The sequence below is a fragment of the Sinohyriopsis cumingii genome, chromosome 3 (assembly GCF_028554795.1).
Source record: "Sinohyriopsis cumingii isolate HCF-2022 chromosome 3, ASM2855479v2, whole genome shotgun sequence".
Taxonomy (NCBI): domain Eukaryota; kingdom Metazoa; phylum Mollusca; class Bivalvia; order Unionida; family Unionidae; genus Sinohyriopsis; species Sinohyriopsis cumingii.
Window position 1 is genome coordinate 107,577,673 of NC_142963.1, and position 20,387 is coordinate 107,598,059.

The following is a 20,387-nucleotide window of genomic DNA, read 5'->3' on the forward strand; positions in this document are numbered from 1 at the left end:
TTCAATGCACATAACGAGCAGTTGGGGGTTGGGTTAGAAAGACAGACTAAAGAGGCAGGTTGGTTGAGGCATGGGGCATGGGCTGCCGAATCCAACCTGACCATCCTTAACGACGGGACAAATACAAGACTAAACCCTGTGGATGGAACTCTGTCTGCCATCGACCTGACCATATGCTCGCCTAGATTAGCACAGATGATCGATTGGAGAGTGGATCAAAGTGACTCGCTAGGTTGTGACCACTTTCCAATCATCATCACTCTGCAGATAGCCATCCAGTATAACCCCATCAACAAACACCCTCGATGGAAACATGACAAAGTTGACTGGGAAACATTTAGGATACAATTATCAGAAATTAACACCGATAGCCTAGAAAATGAGAACCTTAATATATTTTAAGAAAACTTAATTAATACAATTCAAACAGCTGCTACATCTAGCATACCTAAAACCAGTTGCGCATAAACCAAACAAACAGTGCCCTGGTGGAATAAACTATGCAAGCAAGCTCATACGGAGAAAAGAAAAGCTCTCAAAAAATTTAAACTATCAGGCAACTATTTAGACTTCACTACTTATAAGGAAAAGGGAAAAAAACTAAAGCAAATAATTAAACAGGCAAAGGAAAGATCATGGCAAAATAACTGCTCTCAAACCACTATTAACACCAGCTCCAAGCACGTATGGGATAAGATCAAATCAATTAGGGGAAAAGCAGTGAACATCTCTTCCAAAAAAGCAGATGCCACCATAAACAAGGAAAAAGCGGACCAAGTAGCCAACCATTTTACTGCAATGAGTAGTAACCTAAATCACACCCCAGCCTTCCAGCAACATAGGGATAAAGTGGGGAAAAACCCATAAGCATCTATTTAAAGACTTAGGTATAAAAGAATCCAACTTAAACCGCGAAATATTTTTATATTAGTGGGAGATAGCGTTAGGATCTAAAAAAGAAACATCGCCAGGGGAAGATCAAATAGTGTATATTATATACAAATGCTTGCCTCAGAACATTATCAACTCTATCCTAAAGCCGCCTAACAAGATCTGATCTGTAGGTAAGCTACCTGATAAATGGAAACACACCATAGTTATCCCAGTCCCTAAACCAGGTAAAAACCCTAACGACATAAATTTGTACAGACACATCTCGTTGACTAACAACATCGGCAAAATTATGGAGACAATGATAACGATCCGCTTTAAATATCACTTAGAAAGAAACAACCTATTATCTGAAAATCAATGTGGATTTAGAAATAAAAGGTCCACTACAGACCAACTTATTCGACTAGAAGCGGCAATTAAAATAGCATTCAACTCCAATCGAAAAGTAGACAGAAATCTAATAGCGGTATTCCTCGATCTCGAAAAGGCTTTCGACCTCGTCTGGACAAAGGGGTTAATAGCCAAATTAAACCACTTCGGAATCACTGGTCGAATGTTCAACTTCATTGAAAACTTTCTAACTGACCACAAAATGATAACTTGAGTTGAGGACACTTGTTCTGAGATATGCTCACTAGAAAACGATACCTCGCAAGGGAGCGTACTCAGCCCCATACTCTTTAACATCGTGATCAATGACCTAGATCAAAATCTAAGTTCAAACTAGAAGCCGACCGAAACTAAATTTCTGGTTTCGGCCGAAAACGAAACCAGACCGAAAGTTATAAATTGACTTTTGGCCGAAACCGAAGCTGAAACCGAAAGTTTAACTACAGCTTCGGCCGAAACCGAAAACGAAACCGAAAGATAAAGCGAAGTTGTCGAACACAAGATTTATTAAATAGGCCTGGGTCATGATGCAATGCTACACTTCAACAAATGAGTAGGTAACATGTCGACAACTATCAAGTCCATGATGCACTTATCAATTCGCTGAACTGCAACGTGGTCATCCATTCTGCTCTCGACCATTGATGTCAAGGACGTCTGCACAGAATTCGGTAATGCATGTTTAGTCGCTTTCTCTTCCATCATGATCTTTTTCGAGGCACGCTCTGCTCCGTCGTTCATAGACCTCTTGAGATACGTACCATGGAGCTCCGTGTGGCAGCTGGCCAGATGACCTTTCAAGCCTGAAACTGTCTGAAGTCTTGGTTTATTGCTGCAACGTGATAACAGTTTGTTGCATTCTTTGCACTGCGCCTTGCTTGCATCAGAGTCGATTTTTGTAAAGTAATCCCACACTGCATTTTTCGACATTCTTTGCAGTGATTAACTAATCCGTTTATTATTAACTTCAATTTTCTACTTCACATAGATTAATTCGCTACAGTTTAACCAACTGAAATTATCAATATTGTCAGACTTCGAAATCTCTGTATTCAACACGCGAGTAGACTGAAATGCAACAGTGCGTAGAACTGCCTAGCGCCGACTGACCGGCCGACAAGCAGAGTAATAGACGCAGCACTAGCGTTGCATTCTGAAGGTTAAAATAGATCTTCGGCTGATGACCGAAAGCCAATATCAGTTTCGGCCGAAACCGAAAGCAAACCGAAAGCTAAATTTTTGGCTTCGGCCGAAACAGAAACTATGCCGAAAGAGGCCATTTGCCAACTTTCAGGCGCCGAAACCGAAACCGAAACCGAATTTCGGTCGGCCTCTAGTTCAAACCGAATTGAGATGTCACAATTTGCGGACGAAAGTGGATTATGGAGATAAAGAAACCCCGCAAGTCACAAAGTCATCAGTGAAATCCAAGATAGTCTAAACAATATAGGGAGATGGGCAGATAAATGGGGGTTCAAACTATCACATGAGAAAACCATTGCTCTACTATTTACCCCCAGACGTAGATTTAAATTAAAATATCAAAAACTAACCGTCCGAAATAAAATTATTAAATTCGTATAAATAGCACGATTCCTGGGTATGTATTATGATGAACACCTTAATTGGGGGAAACACATAAACAGATGCAATAAAGACCTAAACTTACTTAAAAAAAACTTAAAGGGACCACATTGGGATCCAATCAAGAAACACTATTAACATTATACAGAGAATTAATAAGGTCAAAATTAGATTACGGGTGTCAAACATATAACTCAGCTCAACAACCACACCTCAAAAAATTAGATACGATCCAAAGAAAAGCGTTAATTATTTGCACCAACACTCTGCCGTCTGTATCCCTAGCTGAGCTCCAAATTTTAACTGGAGAGCTACCATTGCAACTAAACTGTGAAGGAATTAACCCTAAGATATGCAGCTAGAATAACAATCCACACAAATTCACACCCCACCCGTATAGCCATCCATAAATGCAACAAACCATTCAGTAACAAACTAGTACCTAACATCCCTGCCGGAAAACAAATTCACCAATTAATTGGACGATTACCAATAGCTAATTACCAGGCCGAAATAATTAATAGCTATGACACAATGCCATGGACTAGCACAAAACCACCAATTAACACACAAATAACGAAATTTAGCAACAAACATGAACAAGAACTTAAGCTTAAATCAATTATCACAGTGGAAAATATGGCCTAATATCCTAATTCGATTAAAATATTCACTGATCGGTCCATACTATTGGAGCCTCCCACCCCCCACCCCCCAACAGCAGCAGCAGTAGTAATCCCCGAACTGAACATTAAAATGGGATATAGACTACCTGACCACTGCTCTATCTACACAGATGAATTACGGGCCATCTTGGAAACCATAAGGTGGATTAGAGAAAACAACATTAAACAAGCAGTAATAATCAATGACTCGCTAAGCGTCATTTCATCTATACTTAGCGATAACACCAAATCAAGAGAAAATTTCCTCAAACAAACATACCTGTCAATTAAAGATCTAAACAATAAACAACAAAAAGTCGAATTCATGTGGATACCATCCCACATTGATATCAAAAGAAAATGAATTAGCTGACCAAGTAGCAAAACAAAAACTACTCGACCTAAACCATATTAACATTAATTACAGTGTCAGCGAATTGCTAAGTATTACGAAAAACTATATTAATAGCAAGTGGCAAGAAGACTGGAACCGAAACACCAAAGACAGGAAACTATACTCCATCCTAAAAGACATTAACAGAACTAGGAACCCAACCCCCCCCCCCCCCCAAGTTAATAATTTCGATCAAAAGATCATACACAGAATCTACACTGGAAAAACTATACTGGCCAGTTTTGGACAGTACACAGGACCCAGACCCTCTGACAATAACTGTTACCACTGTCGGGTTCCAGAAGACTTAACGCATATATTTAGCAACTGCCAAAAGCTAAAGAAAGAAAGATTGAAACTAAAAAAGGAATTAAATAAGATTGGATCCGCTGATACATACACAGATTTCTTAATGAGCATCAACCCCAGCATAAAGTATACATACATAATAATAACTAACTTTATCCATGAATCAGGGATAGGATATAAAATATAAATCCAACCATTAATAAGCTAGGAAACAAAGTAAGATCAGATGTCTTTGACACGTCATAGAGACCCGAGTAATCGGCAAAGATATCGATCTTACTAAAAATGTACCGATAAGGACATAAATAAACAGCATACAATTAACTTAACCCAAGAATCAGGCTAACAAATTAAAATTAGGAGCAAAATAAGATTATATGTCTTTGAAAGACCCGATTACTCGGCAAAGATATTTATCTTCATAAAAAGGTACCACTAGGAAAATCAATAAACACCATACAATTAAATTTATCTAGGAGGCAGGCTAACAAATTAAAAATAAGGACACAAAATAAGATCAGATGTCTTTGACACGACATAGAGACCAGAATAAATCGGCAAAGATATCTATCTTAACAAAAGTCTATGTAGCCTGCAATCAAAATATAACCACATAAATAACTTCATCTATGAATTAGGGATTACAAACATAAATAAATACATATAACTAGGGACGCAAATTGGGGAAGAAGAAAAAAAAGAAACAAGGAAGGACTTACAGGGGGGAGCAGAGTGCGAACCTACTGGTGAGGGGCGAGGGTATACATGTCACTAGGACATGGTTATCGCCAGTGCGCGAACTCGGACCCAACACCGAGGGTGGGGGACAAGCTGCCCCTCCCAACTCCCTAAATGTGTTTTTTTTTTTTACACTTACCATACCACTTCCTCTTTATTATTCTCTTCAACCCCTCACCCCTCTTCTTTCTCAACCTAACCAACAGTCCTGCATGTACACTAATATCATAACACCTCTGGAAATACGATACACTCTAGGTGAAGGTGACAGCTATAATACTAGCAAAGGATACTGATCACTTAAACAACCAAACAGTCCCTAAACTGGAACATATAAGGTGGTCCAACACCCAAGACCATCAGGTCGCACAAAGTGGCAACCTAATAAATCATTTTCGGAAAGTACGATCCTAAATTAGCTCATATAAGGTGGTCTAAACACCAGAGTTTCATCACGCCCAGCAGCACAAGGCTGCAAACAAAATTAGAATCACTCAGTTCATATGACCCCAAATTTAATCCGACATATAAGGTGGTCTAAAAAGTCCAAGACCATCAGGACCAGCCACACAAGATGGCAAGCTAGATTAAAAAAGCTGTCATCCAAGATAACTCTCTTCAGAATAACTCTAAATAAAAAATAGCACAGTTTTTATTCAAAATAAGACGACAAATTTAGACCATACACACTGGAATCTAGGAGCACCGACCTGCGAACTTGGATCTGTCCTTTCCGCCCTCTCGTCCCTTGCCTCAGCAGGACATCAAAATTAATCAGCGTGCAGTGCACCCCTCTAGTGCTACACGATATCAAGCCCTCCATTCAGACAGCTAGGGACTTATATTAGTTCCACTGTCTGGCGGCTTCAATTAAATAGTGCTCTGTGAGCACATAAAAGCCTGGGGGAAGTGGCTCAAATTCCTTTCCCTAGGAGTAATTAAACAGCCTGCTGTGCAGGCATAAAACAGTGGTTCATGCACTGCTGTGCGAAAACCCCTTTAATTCAACGTAAGTAAGTAAGTAACACATGCCAGTGGGAAACGAAATGGATCAACGACCCTTGGTTGGCGAACATGGCTGACACCAAGCTTTCACAACTAATGTATATCATTCTTCAAATATAACCATCGTGACTAAATATATGAAAACCTCGAGAAGACTTTTGTTAAAATTTTACAGCGTCTTGGAATGAAGCCCTTTTAAAACTGTATTCATAATGTGGATCTGGCAACAAATATTCAAACATTACAACAAATAGGAAAAGATTTAAACAATTTGTTCTAAATACAAATAAACACACAAAATAATCATTCAAGAAAACTGGACCAGATTTGATAGAAAGCATCCTCCAAATGCTTGGCTAACGCTGTTCCATTGACTGTTAGGCCTATGCCAACCAGGTGAGCGATCATAGACCCACTCGGGCTTCTTTTTGTTGTTGATGTCCAATGTCTGCTGTCTTTTTTTCACTTTAAATGCTTTTTTACATCCAGAGAGATACATCGAATTTTACATCGTAAAGTACGATTCCATTCTTAGGCCGATAAATTAGCACCACACTTTTAATGGCACTGACTGAAGGTTTATGGAAGCAATTATGGTATTCATGTTGCAATCTGGAGTACTTTGCCCCTTTTATCTGTGCAGTTAAGTGAATTACATAATTTTCTTCCAGTGTTCTCTCAGTTCTCTGTGAATTTTTGTTTATCAAGGAGGTCAGGTACGTTTCTTATTTTTGACATTCAGGTGGAATGTAGCCAGAACATTAAAGTTATATGCTTAGATTGTTAATGATGGAAAAGGAGTGGGCGGTAAACATTTAGCTACGCAATACTTTTGTCGAAATAAATCAAAAGCGTTTTATCTACTGGTGGGAGCTCTTGTTGCAACATAATGTATGTTCAGGTAAATGAGTTTTATTTGAATTGCAAATAAGCTATATATATATATATATATATATATATATATATATATATATATATATATATATATATATATATATATATATATATATATATATATATATATATAGTACGCATGCATTGAGTGGCCCTTTGATATTCTTTAACAAAAAATTCACATGCTATCACTTCCCTCGGCTGCAGAGAAGAAATTGTGCAGTTTAGAACTTGCGTCAACAAAATTACGTTTCATTCGTAATCTTCAGTTTAGTACCTACCCAATTTTGAGAAAACTAATTTATCCATATGAGGGATTGATTACTGCCAGGACACGTGGTCTCCCACCATGATTTTCTATACGTGCAATATTGCTTGCACATTCAAAACTATTTCCAGTACAGAGGAAGACAAATACAAAGTTTGGAGGTGTGTGGGTGGTTGTGGGCATAAGTATGGTATACAAGTAATATATACAATATAGGTTTGTGTCAGGAAAATATGTGGAAACGAATTTCCGTAGATAAGTCAACATTAGCAGGCGTTAGGAAACATTCGACGAAGAAGTCCTGACTGATCTTGGATCACTCAGAGCTACGTGCGCTGCTCGTGGGGCAAATGTACCAATTCTTTACATTGAGATCACAGAATAATGCCCCTACTCAGTATGAAAAAACGACTTTAATTAGAAGCAAGTTATCGCAAAGAGATGCGCACCACCTCTGCATATTCTAATATATTTTCCTGACATACTTAAAAAAACTATTTTCACTACTGAAGTGAAAAAAAACTTGATTTTTCAGGCATCGTGTATATTACGTGTATAGCACATATTGTATATGTATATGGAAAACACAGCTGAGAAATTGCAGTGGGATTCCACAACACTTGGCAGAAACTTGTTTTCTCTCTCATCAATACAGTTATACGGAATAATGACCATACCCTTAGCAGAACTAGCTCTCGTTGTGCCAAGAAGATTTGTATGGGATTTCTTCTAAGAACTTTTAACATAATGTCTTCTTTCTGAAATTTGTTTATTTTTCATGTTAATCTGAACCCAGCGTATCTCGTGTATATAACTTGTACTTGTATGAAAAGCTTCCTTTTCTTGAATTTGGAAGGGGCAGATTTGTAGAATAAAAATATAATATAGTTTTAGTCAAGTTTAAAATTGTCTATTTTCTTTCTACAGTACTTTGTTTTCAAGGCAAGGATCAACATTTTTTTACTCTTCTGTTGAGGAATATGTAAAACAGATTTGATGAATTTCGAACTTATTGCGGGTAGTGTGTTCAATATTTGAACGATTATCTAACCGACTGCTTTCTTCACAAACGTTCGCAGAAATGCTTACTGCAGCATTCTTTGATTATCTGGTCCAGTTGATTTCCTGTTATATAAGGTTTAAACAAAATGCATAATTCTGACAAGAGTCTGACTTTTGTTTATATTAAGGGTGTCGATTACAATTGGCTGACACTGCCTGCTTCTTGATCAACAACAGCCCTCGGCGTTAGGTGAAAGCATAGTAAATAGAGAAATTTAAACGCTTCAAGAATAATAATTGATTCCGTCTTATCAAGGAATGTGGCTACTCAGAAGTATATGCATGCAGTTTTGATTAACAAAACTATTTTCAAAGAATTTCACTGTGAAAAACCAATTTTTTTATGTCTGTATGTCTTAATTTAAGTGTCATTTACACACAAAAAAATTACATTTTTATTAAGTTTGATTCCAGCATGAATGTTGTATTTAACTTTTTGTACGTCTTTTACCTGTCTGCGAAATCGGTTTCTGGAAACATGGCGTCGGTAAGCCTCAAATTAATTTAATAATCAAACATACATATCTCATTAAAGAGACTATAAAAGTTATTAAAACTGGATTTCATTAAAGGGTTTCTATCAAGGATTTTATATTTTCGTGTATTAGTTCATGTCCAAGGTAAATATGTATGTACAAACTCTTATCTTGCCTGCTTACACCAGAATCCGCTATAGATGTGACAAAAAGCATCTTCACACAATTGATCAACACGCCGAACACTGGTGGACTGTCTCGCACACCGCACATACATCCATCCGTGTTAAGTTTGTTTTTGGTCATAATAATTTGATCGCCAAGCAATCTAGAAATACCCTTACCGATTTTATTTTAATATTGATGTGCAGAGTATTTATTACGTACAATTGACGTGGTAACTATGTATATAGTATATATTACGTACAATTGACATGATAACTAGGTATTATAGTATTCGTTACGCACAATTGACATAATAACTATGTATATAGTATTTATTACAAACATTTGGCATAGTATATATATATATATATATATATATATATATATATATATATATATATATATATATATATAATTTATTACATACAGTTGACATAGTAACTATGTATATAATATTTATTTGGTGTGAAGTGTCGAATTTTGAATTGCAGTAAGCTTTCAAGTTGAATGCATTGAGCTTTAAAATGTTATCGCATGTAAGCCAGAAAAGTCTTTGTGATGGGTCACTTCAACCTTTCTTCGTTAATCTCCCCCCCCCCCCCCAATGTCAGCGTAAACTTCAAAGGGGCAGCATTCCAACTCATTGAAATTGACCGGGGCATCTTAACACGGTCTTTAGTAAGTAAACATTTGAGCTACCAACCCTAACCGCTTGGTAGGAACTTATGTCCACTTATCATTTTTTTCAAAGGGAAATTGTTGCGCACGGTCGTTCACATATTCTGAGCTGTCCAAGCCTGATGAAAGGAATTATTTCTTTGGGAAAAATTAGGGACCGCTGCCTACGATTGGGGAGAATAAATTAAGGCGTACACTTTAGAGCAATCAGAAAATCTCATGAAAGAGGAAAGAGTCTCGATGCCGTGGAAAAAGTGCTTTCCTCGTTAAACAAGAAAGGGACCAGGAGGCCGTCTTGTAAAAAGAAAGACAGGGTGTAGTGCTTGGACGCACAAGTTCTGAAAGAGAACAGCAATAACGTACGCAATTTTAGTTTCACGTAATATTATATTATTTGATTGTTTGTTTTATACAGGTGTTTTTGCTATGACTAGGTTTACATATTATGTATCGTTTATTCAATTTCATGGAAATGTGTTGATGCTAGAGTTGTTATGCAATTTTATTTTATTAAATTTCACGGAAAGTGTTGATGCTAGAATTATTATGTAATTTATTTGATTCAATTTCATGAAAAGTGTTGATGTTAGAATTGCTATGCAGTTTACCTTTTATTCTTACAGTTATTAGTCCATTGGTAGAATTGATTGCATGCGACCCAAATGTTCATATGTGTAGGATTTCATAGGGTTATATGAAATAGCTTCCTTTGTTGGCTAGGACGAAACAGATCATCGTGAGTTAACGATACTTACCTAATTATATCTGATTTTGTAATGTTTTAATAATCTTGTAGTTTAAGGATTGCTGTGAGTTACAATTTGTGAATTTCATGCAATAGTAATCGAACATGTAGTAGCATGTAAATGAATACGGTAATATTCGATCCTCATGATCCGTCGCAGGCACTTCGTCTGAAAGACTTCGAGCTTGCGTTCTATGTTAGTAGTGGTCTTCCAACTCTCTGACCGGTACAAAAGGACGCTCAGCACGTTGCTCTTGAAGATACGGATCTTCGTGTGGGCGCTGAGGTTTGTTGTCCTCCAGATGGGCTTCAGCATTGGGAAAGCCTGGTTGGCCTTGCTGATTCTTGTGGTGACTTCCCTTGTGCAATCTCCATCCGTGGCGACCTTGCTGCCCAGGTACGTGAATTAGTCTACTTCTTGCAGTGGCTGGTCGTTGATGGTGATTGGGTCGCCCACTCTAGTGTTCTTCCTCAAGACTTGTGCCTTCCCTTTGTTTACTCGAAGACCTATGGTGCTTGCTGTCTGTACCAACTGTTGTTTCTTCTGTTGGATATCCTGGTGTCTGCTTGCAACTCGATGTCGTCGGCATAATCCAGGTCATTCAGCATTGAGGTCAGCGTCCACTGTATTCCTTGCCTCCTGCCCTCTGTGGTGCGGCGCATGATCCAGTCAATGGACAGTGAGAAGAGGATCGGCGAGAGAATGCATCCTTACTTCACTCCGTTTTCCACCTTGAATGGTTCAGTGAGTAGGTTGCTGTGGATGACTCTGCACTCAAAGTTCTCGTACAGGGACCTGAGGACGTTGACAAGTTTCTGGGGGATGCCGTAGTGTCGTAGGATCTTCCACAGAGAGGCTCGGTGCAGGCTGTCGAAGGCCTTCTCAAAGTCTACAAAGACCACATAAAGGGATCCATTCCACTCATGGGACTGCTCAAGGATCTGTCTCAGAACGAAGATGTGGTCGACGCAGGATTTGCCCTTCCTAAAGCCTGCCTGTTCCTGGCGTAGGATGCCGTCCACAGCTGTTGTGATGCGTTGGAGAATGATGCGACTGAAAATCTTACTGGAGATGGATAGTAAGGTGATTCCTCGCCAGTTGTTGCAGTTCCCCAGATCTCCTTTCTTGGGAAGTTTGACGATGATTCCTGTCTTCCAGTCATTCGGTGCTTTTTCACTATCCCAGATCTTTTGGAGACTCTGGCAAAGAAACTGTGGTGTCTTTGTGTCTTCTGCCTTCAGCATCTCGGGACATACTCCATCATCGCCAGGTGCCTTCCCATTCTTCAGCTTGTGGATGGCCTGCTTGACCTCATCAACAGTGATGTCATCGAAGTTGATGTCAAGGTCCTCCTCTGCTTCAGGAATGTCAGCGAGTACTGGTGGGTCTGGGCGATTCAGCATGGACTCAAAGTGTTGCTTCCATCTCTTCAGCTTCTCCTCCTCCACTGTGACATGAGTTCCATCTTCATCTCTCACTGGAAGGTCGTGGTGCTGGCCATAGTCGCCCTTCAGCTTCTTGGTGTTCTGGTACACCGTCTTCATGTCTTTCTTCTCTGCTGCTGCCTCCGCCTCCTTTGCCAGTCTCTCTGTGTATTCTCTCCTGTCTCCCCTTGCTGATTTCTTCACCTCCTTGTCTTTTCCTCTATACTCCTTCGAAATTCTCTCTTTCAGTCTTGGTGACTTGGAATCCAAAAGTCTCTTCTTAATCTGTCTTCTCTCGTCTATGCGAGTCCACGTCTCTCCTGATATCCACTCTGTCTTCTTACATTCCTATAACCTAAAACTACTTCTCCTGCTTCCTTCATTACTCTGTTGAAATTGTCAATGGTCAGCGCTGTCTCATCTTCTAGAACACTAAACATATTCCTTAGGGCCAGCCTAAATTCTTCCTTCTCTTTTGGATCTTTCAGCTTGGCCACATCGAAGCACTGATTCCTGGAGACCCCTATCCTAACTTTCCTAAGCTTCAAAGTCACCTTGGCCACCAGAAGACTATGGTCGCTGCCGATGTCAGCGTGCCGCATCACTCACACGTCCTGCAGGGAGTGTTTCCATCGGCCGTTGATGATGATGTGGTCGATCTGGTTCTGAGTTCTGCCGTATGGTGACGTCCATGTGAGCTTGTGGATGTCCTTGTGTTCGAGCAGGGTCCCTCCTATGACCAAGTCATTTTCTTCACATAAGTTGACCAGTCTTTCCCCGTTGTCGGTCATCACACCTACTCCATGGCTCCCCATGGTCCTCTCTCTGTCTTTATTGTCGCAGCCGACCCTAGCGTTGAAGTCGCCAAGTAGCAACAGCACGTCATGTCGAGGGACGTCCTCTAAAACGGCTTGAAGAGCGTCGTAGAAGGTGTCTTTGTCCTCTTCTTCCGCGTCGTCTATTGGTGCATAGGCCACAACAACAGGCTGCTTGGCGTACTTGGAGTTCATCCTGACGTACAGCAGGCGCTCGTTCACTGGCTTCCACTGTAGAACGGTATTGGTCTTGTTCTTGCTGATAATGATGGCGACCCCCTCCCGGTGGTCATTGTCCTTCCTTCCGGACCAGATGATGACTTCTCCGGAGTTCAACTTCTGCTTGCCGGCACCAGTCCATCGTGATTCTGTTACACCCATGAGGGTCAAGTTGTAGTGATTAAACTCGCTCACTGCTTGTCCCAAACAAAGCTGAACTAGTATTAACGTTAAAAGTACTTTTCTTACAAACTATACATCAAAGAACAAGCGTTCTTTTGAATAAACTGTAAATTTGACACACACAAAATCATTTTCAAAACAGACTGTCAAATACGCGTGATGTCGCATTGTTTGATGCAGTACCCTTTCGAGTACATGTTTACGTAACCTAAAGTGTCACTATCACACTCAACGTTACATTGTTGCGATATTCATGTGAAAGAAGGTTTACTGGATGCAGAAATTCCCATATTTAATGCATTGTATTTGTGACCCGATATTTGCAATAATTGATTTGAAATAGTAGACTACAGGTTTCGTTCTGAGTCGGAATTGCATCACATATTTACCGCGTAAATATTCAGTGGTTGGATAAACTTCTGTCAGATTGGAGACTGGTTTATGTCTACATTCTTCTGTTAACATTGGTGAATTTATCTACTTCTGTTAGTTACATTTATACCACGCTTGTATATGGGGTAGCTTCCGTACTACAGGAATACCGCCGCCGCCCCCCCCCCCCCCCACACACAACCGCCATCAACTGAGCAATACCCTTAGTTTTACTTGGTGTTGTTACTGTTCTTATCCTGGGGTTTTAGCCATTTTTCATGTTATTATATGTTATACATGATATAACAAGCCACTGTGATGGTAAAATGTCCACATTCAGAGAGACGAGATTATTTTACCCCAATTCCATTGGTGAGTCGAATCTAAAAATGGGTTCCAAAATGTTAATTGAAAACAAAACATTCCAGAAGGTGGGGTTAAAAGAATCCCAAGATCGCAGACGATCAGTAAAGAGAATATTGCACAATAATTTCATGGGCTTATTTGGACCCATCAGAATCACATAAAGTGGTATGTTCACGTTATAATATAAAAAATAGTAAACTGCACGCACCCTAGGCAAAGTGTACCGACTATGTGATAAATAGCATTTATATATATATATATATATATATATATATATATATATATATATATATATATATATATATAGAGAGAGAGAGAGAGAGAGAGAGAGAGAGAGAGAGAGAGAGAGAGAGAGATAGATAGTACACTGCTTTGTGTCGAAGTTAATGATATGTTTAAAGCCTTAATGATGCCGTGTTACATAAATCTCACTGTTATTCCAGTCTAGCTAAAATTTGGAACGAAAGGAAATGATTTGTTTAAAAAAACAAAAAATCGGTCTTTGAAATATTCAAGCTGTTGGGTTTAAAAGACTTTCAGATATTCGGTTTTGAATTAAGAGACCTCTTAATTCGGTCCCGATGTGGTTCGTGATTCCGTTCGTTGTCGGAAGTGCTCCAAAAGTAGTGATGTGGAGCATTCGACAAAGTCCGATAGTGGCTAACTAATCTAATAACAATAATCGCACGTGTCGGACAAATTGATTCGAGGGGAAATAAAGAGTGGGACGTACGCTTTAAAAAAAAAATGATTTGTTAAAATGCGGATCTGAGAAGAAAAAGCGCGCGTTAGATAAAAATAAGACTCGGATGAACATTGGTGATGAGCTGGGGTGCTACAATACTTGGAAGTACAAAGTTAAAGACAAATTCCGTTAGTGACTAACTAATCTAATAACAATAATCAAACGTAGCGGACAACTTGATTCGAGGGGAAGACTTGGAAGTGCGAAGTTGGGTTAAAAACAAACCCAGCTGCTGAGGATTTCCATGTTAATTGGTCGCATACGACTGTAACTGATTGAAGCCATGATGGGATTAGATCTAGCGAAGACAATGAAAGCAGTTTCGTGAATGAAATGTTTATTTATAATATAACTGAACGTGGAATGAATCTGACACCATACTCGTGCGCATAAATTCCATCAATGGACTTAATAGAATAATGCGCACACAGCTCAACAACGAATAAAGGAAAGAAGATCTCGTTCCTAAATAGAACTGATCATAACATGTAACTATAAAGAGTGATGAAATGAAAACTCAACGTGTGTAACTTATCAACAAATATGATTGATATATGGATCTATCACCATGGATGATCAATGTTTAGAATGTATAGACAAATATGTACAATGCATGGTTATATCAGCAAGAGTGATCATTAGATATAAAATTTTTGCAAAAAATTAACAATGTATGGTTCATCCACGAGTAAGATATATGTATAATTGATTTTCACTCATATAGCGATATTGAATTATTTTTTTCACAAATATAGTGATATTGAATAACATCAGTTAAAAATCATAACATGTTCTCTCGTGGCGTCCAGTTGACGACATGACGACGTTGAATGGTCAAGAAGCAATCACGTATTGCCCGCCTCTCCCAATTTACTGAGGAATCCCTCTTGAGCCCTCTTATTTCCTGCAGACCCATTGGTCTCTCAACTTTGGGCCCTCCGAACCAACGCATCCGGGTTGCACAAGAATCCACAGAGTTCTAGGACCCCTCATGAAAACAGTTAAAACTACAATGGTATAGCCCTGTAATACATTTGACACGACTAAGTGCGAATATAATACTATATATTACGCATGTGCGCACATGAATTGGCTTCGTTACTCATTAAATCATTTTATCATTATAATGACCACGTTCGTAGATGAATATATGTCCTACAAATTTAATCTCGCTGCATTATAAGAACTCGAACATTTTGATACATGCAATGTATAACTGAATTCATGTTTTCTCTTCAGTTATAAAATGTCTAACTTGAAACAGACTATATTCTATCTGCTAGCAAGGCATTATTGGACATCGATCTGACTCTAGGTATAATTCTGACTAAATTATGAAACATCTAATATATAAAACAATTATGTCACATAAAATGGATTGCAAGAAAGAATACATTTTCATAATTCACATACCTCTTCAGCTTCATATTGATTCCATAACGTGGGCAGCTTCTTTACAAGACTAGTTATATTGTAATTATACAGAGATAACCTGAGGTTATAAGTACCCTGGTTATAGTCAAATCTACTACCAGAGGACTCAATGCAGTTTGGGTTCTCAGCAGTGGGTAAAGTGAACTCGGTATTTTAAACTAACCACGCTTAAAAATAAACCACTGTTGGGCAACACTGTGCGAAGCAAAGAAACCCGAGTACACTTTCTTAAACATATAATGCATAAATATGTTCTACATACAATTCCAAAACAGTGACTTTTTACCACTACAACACATAAACTTGACACTTTTGTTTAGAGTTTATAAAATATTTTTGTCTTTTTTGCTAAATCATTCTTTATCTGCAACACATCGATAATCAGAAGGTTGTACAAAAATTTAAATTTTATTACTTTTTAATGATGATCGCGGATTCAAAGCGTTCTAATCAGTGAAACATTCCGTAGTGCGCGTGTGTACTTCTTTAACTTCGTCTCTACATTCTTACTCAAGATCAGACATGGAGATACAAAGGATTTATGAAAGTCGCAGTGATCAGAGTCCCTTCGCATTGTAAAAGACAAACAGTACATTCCCGGAACGTGAGTTCGAGTCTCAGCCTCGGCTAACGTTGGTACGTGAGAAAGCCTGCCAGTAGCTTCTCGTGGGTCGGTGGTTCTTCCCGGGGTTTTCCATGGTTCTTCCTCCACCAATTATACTGGCCGCCATGTATAGCCTATCTTGTGCTGAAAAATGGCGTTAAACCCTACAACAACAACAACAACATTCCCGGAAAATTATTTATTCGAATAATATTGCTACTATTAGACTGTAATAATAGACATGTATTTAAATATTAAGACATATATACTTTGTATTATTGAAATTAATTCAGTTTTTGAATCATATTGTGTTCCTGCAGATTTCATAAATCATTTGTATCCCCATGTGTGATCTTGTGTGAGAAGGGACAAACGAATTTAAAACAGTACAAACGCGCACCATGGAATGCTTTGCTGATTAAAAAACTTAAATTCTGAGTTCATTATTTTAAGAACCTAATAATTTAAATAATTTTACCGTCTTTTTCGCAAGTTCAATGTACTCTGGTTTTGCAGTTTCCAAACTCAAACAGAAATCATCAAAACCTTACAGTACAAGAAAACCTTAGCTTAAAGCCCCAATGCAACAGTTACGTGCAAAAAATCGTATATGCTAAATCACCTGAAAAATAATGAATCTTGAACGATATTGGTCCTAAACATCTTTGAATACCTTTAAAACTAGATAATATATCAACGTTTCATCATATTATCAGTTATGTAATTTCTCCCTCGAACTGAGAAACGCGGACATTGTGCAAGTGCGTACGAATTAAACCGATGTAGATTGTGGGTCATCCGATTTTATTTGAAAGGTAGAACACAAGATTCGATGACGTCACCGTTTTAAACAGAAGAAGCCAACACCACGCTATGTCGGGTACGGTATGAGATCCTTATGTTATATTTTTTAGATTACTTTGTTCCAAATATAAGTAAATTTTTCATAACGTTGAAATTCTAAATTCCAAACCTGTGAAACAACACCCGTACAGGATGAACCCTCACAAACAGGAATATTTGAGAAAAGAAATTCAATATTTGCTGCAGAATGATTTTATAGAGCCCAGTAAAAGTGACTGGAGTTCACCATGCATACTTGTTCCAAAACCAGATAAAACTTTCCGTATGTGTACTCATTATAGGAACGTGAATAGTGTGACAAAAACAGATTCATTCCTATTACCAAGAATCGATGACTGTATTGATAAGATCGGAAATGTCAAGTATGTCACCAAATTTGACCTTCTGAAAGGATTTTGGCAAATTCCACTAACGGAAAGAGCAAAGGAAATTCGTGACTCCAGATGGACTTTACCAATATAAAGTAATGCCGTTTGGGACGAAAGGGTCGCCAAGTACATTTCAACGTCTCATGAATATGATTACCACTGGTCTAGACAATTATGATGCTTATATCGATGATGTCATCATCTACAGTGATACATGGAAAGAACATTTAGCAACAATTCGGAAATTCTTTGACAGACTCACAGATGCATGTTTGACAATTAATTTATCTAAAAGTGAGTTCTGCCGTGCTAGTGTAACTTTTCTAGGACATATCGTGGGACATGGACAAGTTAAACCTATTGATGCTAAGGTGAAGGCTATCTCTGATTTCCCTGTGCCTGTAAATAAAAGCAATTGATGCGACTTTTTGGGTATGGCCAGATACTATCGAAAATTTTGTTCCAATTTATCTATAATTGCTGAACCCCTGACAAATTTATTGAGTAAGAAAAACAAGTTCCTTTGGACTGAAAAAATGTCAGGAAGCTTTTGACAAATTGAAAGCCATACTTAAAAGCGCGCCAATTCTTGCAGCTCCAAATTTCAACCAATCATTTAAATTGTCTGTTGATGCAAGTGATGTTGGGGTTGGAGCAGTTTTGATTCAAGAAGACGAAAATGGTATTGATCATCCAGTATGCTATTTTTCTAAGAAATTAAATAAGCAACAAAGAAATTATTCAACAATCGAGGAGGAATGTTTGGCTCAGATATTGAAATTACAACATTTTGAAGTTTACCTTATTCAGCTCCTTCTTCGGTTATTGTGTTTAGTGACCACAACCCCCTTACTTTCATCGGCAAGATGAAAAATAAAATAAAAAACTGCTAAGGTGGAGCTTGTTACATGAATATAATAATGACATCAGGCACAGCAAGGGAAAAGATAATTTAATAGCAGATGCACTTTCCCGTGTATAACAATATATTATTTCATGTATAATTAGTCTGTTCTAAAAAAAGAAAGCTTTATCATATAAATCTTTCTTTTTCTTTATGGGGGGGGGGAGTGTTACATATATTTGATTTAAATTATATTTGATTTAATTTGTGTTTGATTTGATTTGATTGTTTGTGGGTTTTGGAGTCTTTTCATTTTCTTAACATGTCAATTTAATGTAATTTTGTTTACTAAGAATTTAATATTTTCCAGAAAATTCAGTTTGACCTGAGTTTTAACTTAGATACCTAATAATAGAAACACTTGTTTATATTTTTGACATAGTTCCTGGCCTTGATTGAGGGTCAAGTAAACAACTTTTTCTAGCAGTAAAATTATTGGTTCTTATCAAGGACATACAGGAGCTATGTGACTTTTACATGTAAACATGATCACGCCATCCTCTATCTCGCAATATATTTCGCAATTAGGCATTTCCGAAATTGCGAAATACTTGGTATTAATAGTGATGTTTAGAGAGAGAGAGAGAGAGATCTTAGAGTCCAGGGCTTTTAAACACTTGATGTCAAGTTGTTTTCTTCGGTTGTGACCAGAAATGAACTTTTGAGTTTTTGAGTTATTAGTTTCTCTGGAAATATTATTGTAATCATACAGAAATCTTGAACAAGGACATTTATTGAAAATTATGTTTGGATTTCCAAGACCGGAGGTTAAATTATTGTGTTTGTTCATGGAACTGTAGACGTCAACACAGTACAGGCTACAGGATACATTATCGCCTTCCATCTTGGACTCTTCGTCGGGACTAGAACTTGAAATCATTAGAGTATTTCAATATTAGGACTGCAAAAATTGTATTCGTGGATTTTTCTTGTATTATTTTTGGATTTGATTCTGGAAACTGTAAGTTCTCATATTTTTTCATTTTTACAGTATTTTTCCAGGAAAATAAATTATTTGTTATATTTTTAAAAGCTTGTTGTTTTCACTCTTTCTTGTGTTACTGTTTACTCGAGCCTAAACACGTAACATAAGAATTGGTTTTCCTACCATTTGACAGGTATGACAAGATCTACAATATTTACTAACATCACTTTTCATTTTTGGCCAATAGAAGTGAGTCAAGATCTTGGGAGGATTTTGTTGAAAGGACTTCCTTACTCTATTTGGCAGATAAAAGGCCAAGTATTGAATAGTAAGTATGAGGTATTGGTCATCACACGTGGTGTGTTGGATAGTTGATAACTAAGTCTTGGACAGTAGTCAAGTAGGTATTTATAACTACACACGGTGTGTTGATGGCATACTTTAGTAGATGACTAAGTATTGGTCACTACGCACGGCGTGTTGGATTGTATACTTTGGGATATTTGTCACTACACACGGCGTGTTCGATAGTAAGCGTGGTTTGTTGGATATTAGATCACTAGGTATTGGTTACCACACAAGCCGTGTAGATTGCATATTATGGGATATTGCTCACTACAGACGGCGTGTGGGATGGTACGTGTGGGTGACAAATATTAATTAGATTACATGGTATTAGTCACTGCACACAGCATGTTGGATAGCATTGTACAATTAATGCTCACTACACATGGTGTGTTGGATAATACGTGTGGGACGACGGACTGTGGATGACTAGGTATCAGGTCACGTCACACGGCGTATTGGATTTAATAGTGTGGGTACAGGTCACTACACACGGTACGTTGTATAGTAGATCTCTAAGTGTTGGATAAAAAATTACTAAGTGCTGGATA

The 20,387-nt window shown here is 38.1% G+C and overlaps 1 protein-coding gene across 1 annotated transcript; it reads right to left on the reverse strand.

Moving 5' to 3' along the window:
* Positions 1-12,297: 12,297 nt before the first annotated feature.
* LOC149803501 (protein CFDP2-like) lies at positions 12,298-12,888 on the reverse strand. The gene has a single exon (XM_089953938.1). It carries the CDS (start codon positions 12,886-12,888, stop codon positions 12,298-12,300), a length of 591 nt encoding a protein of 196 aa, XP_089810064.1.
* Positions 12,889-20,387: the final 7,499 nt, after the last annotated feature.

Bases quoted from the DNA above. Each gene is read 5' to 3' on its own strand.
- LOC149803501 (XM_089953938.1), bottom strand. From the start codon at position 12,888: ATGGGTGTAACAGAATCACGATGGACTGGTGCCGGCAAGCAGAAGTTG.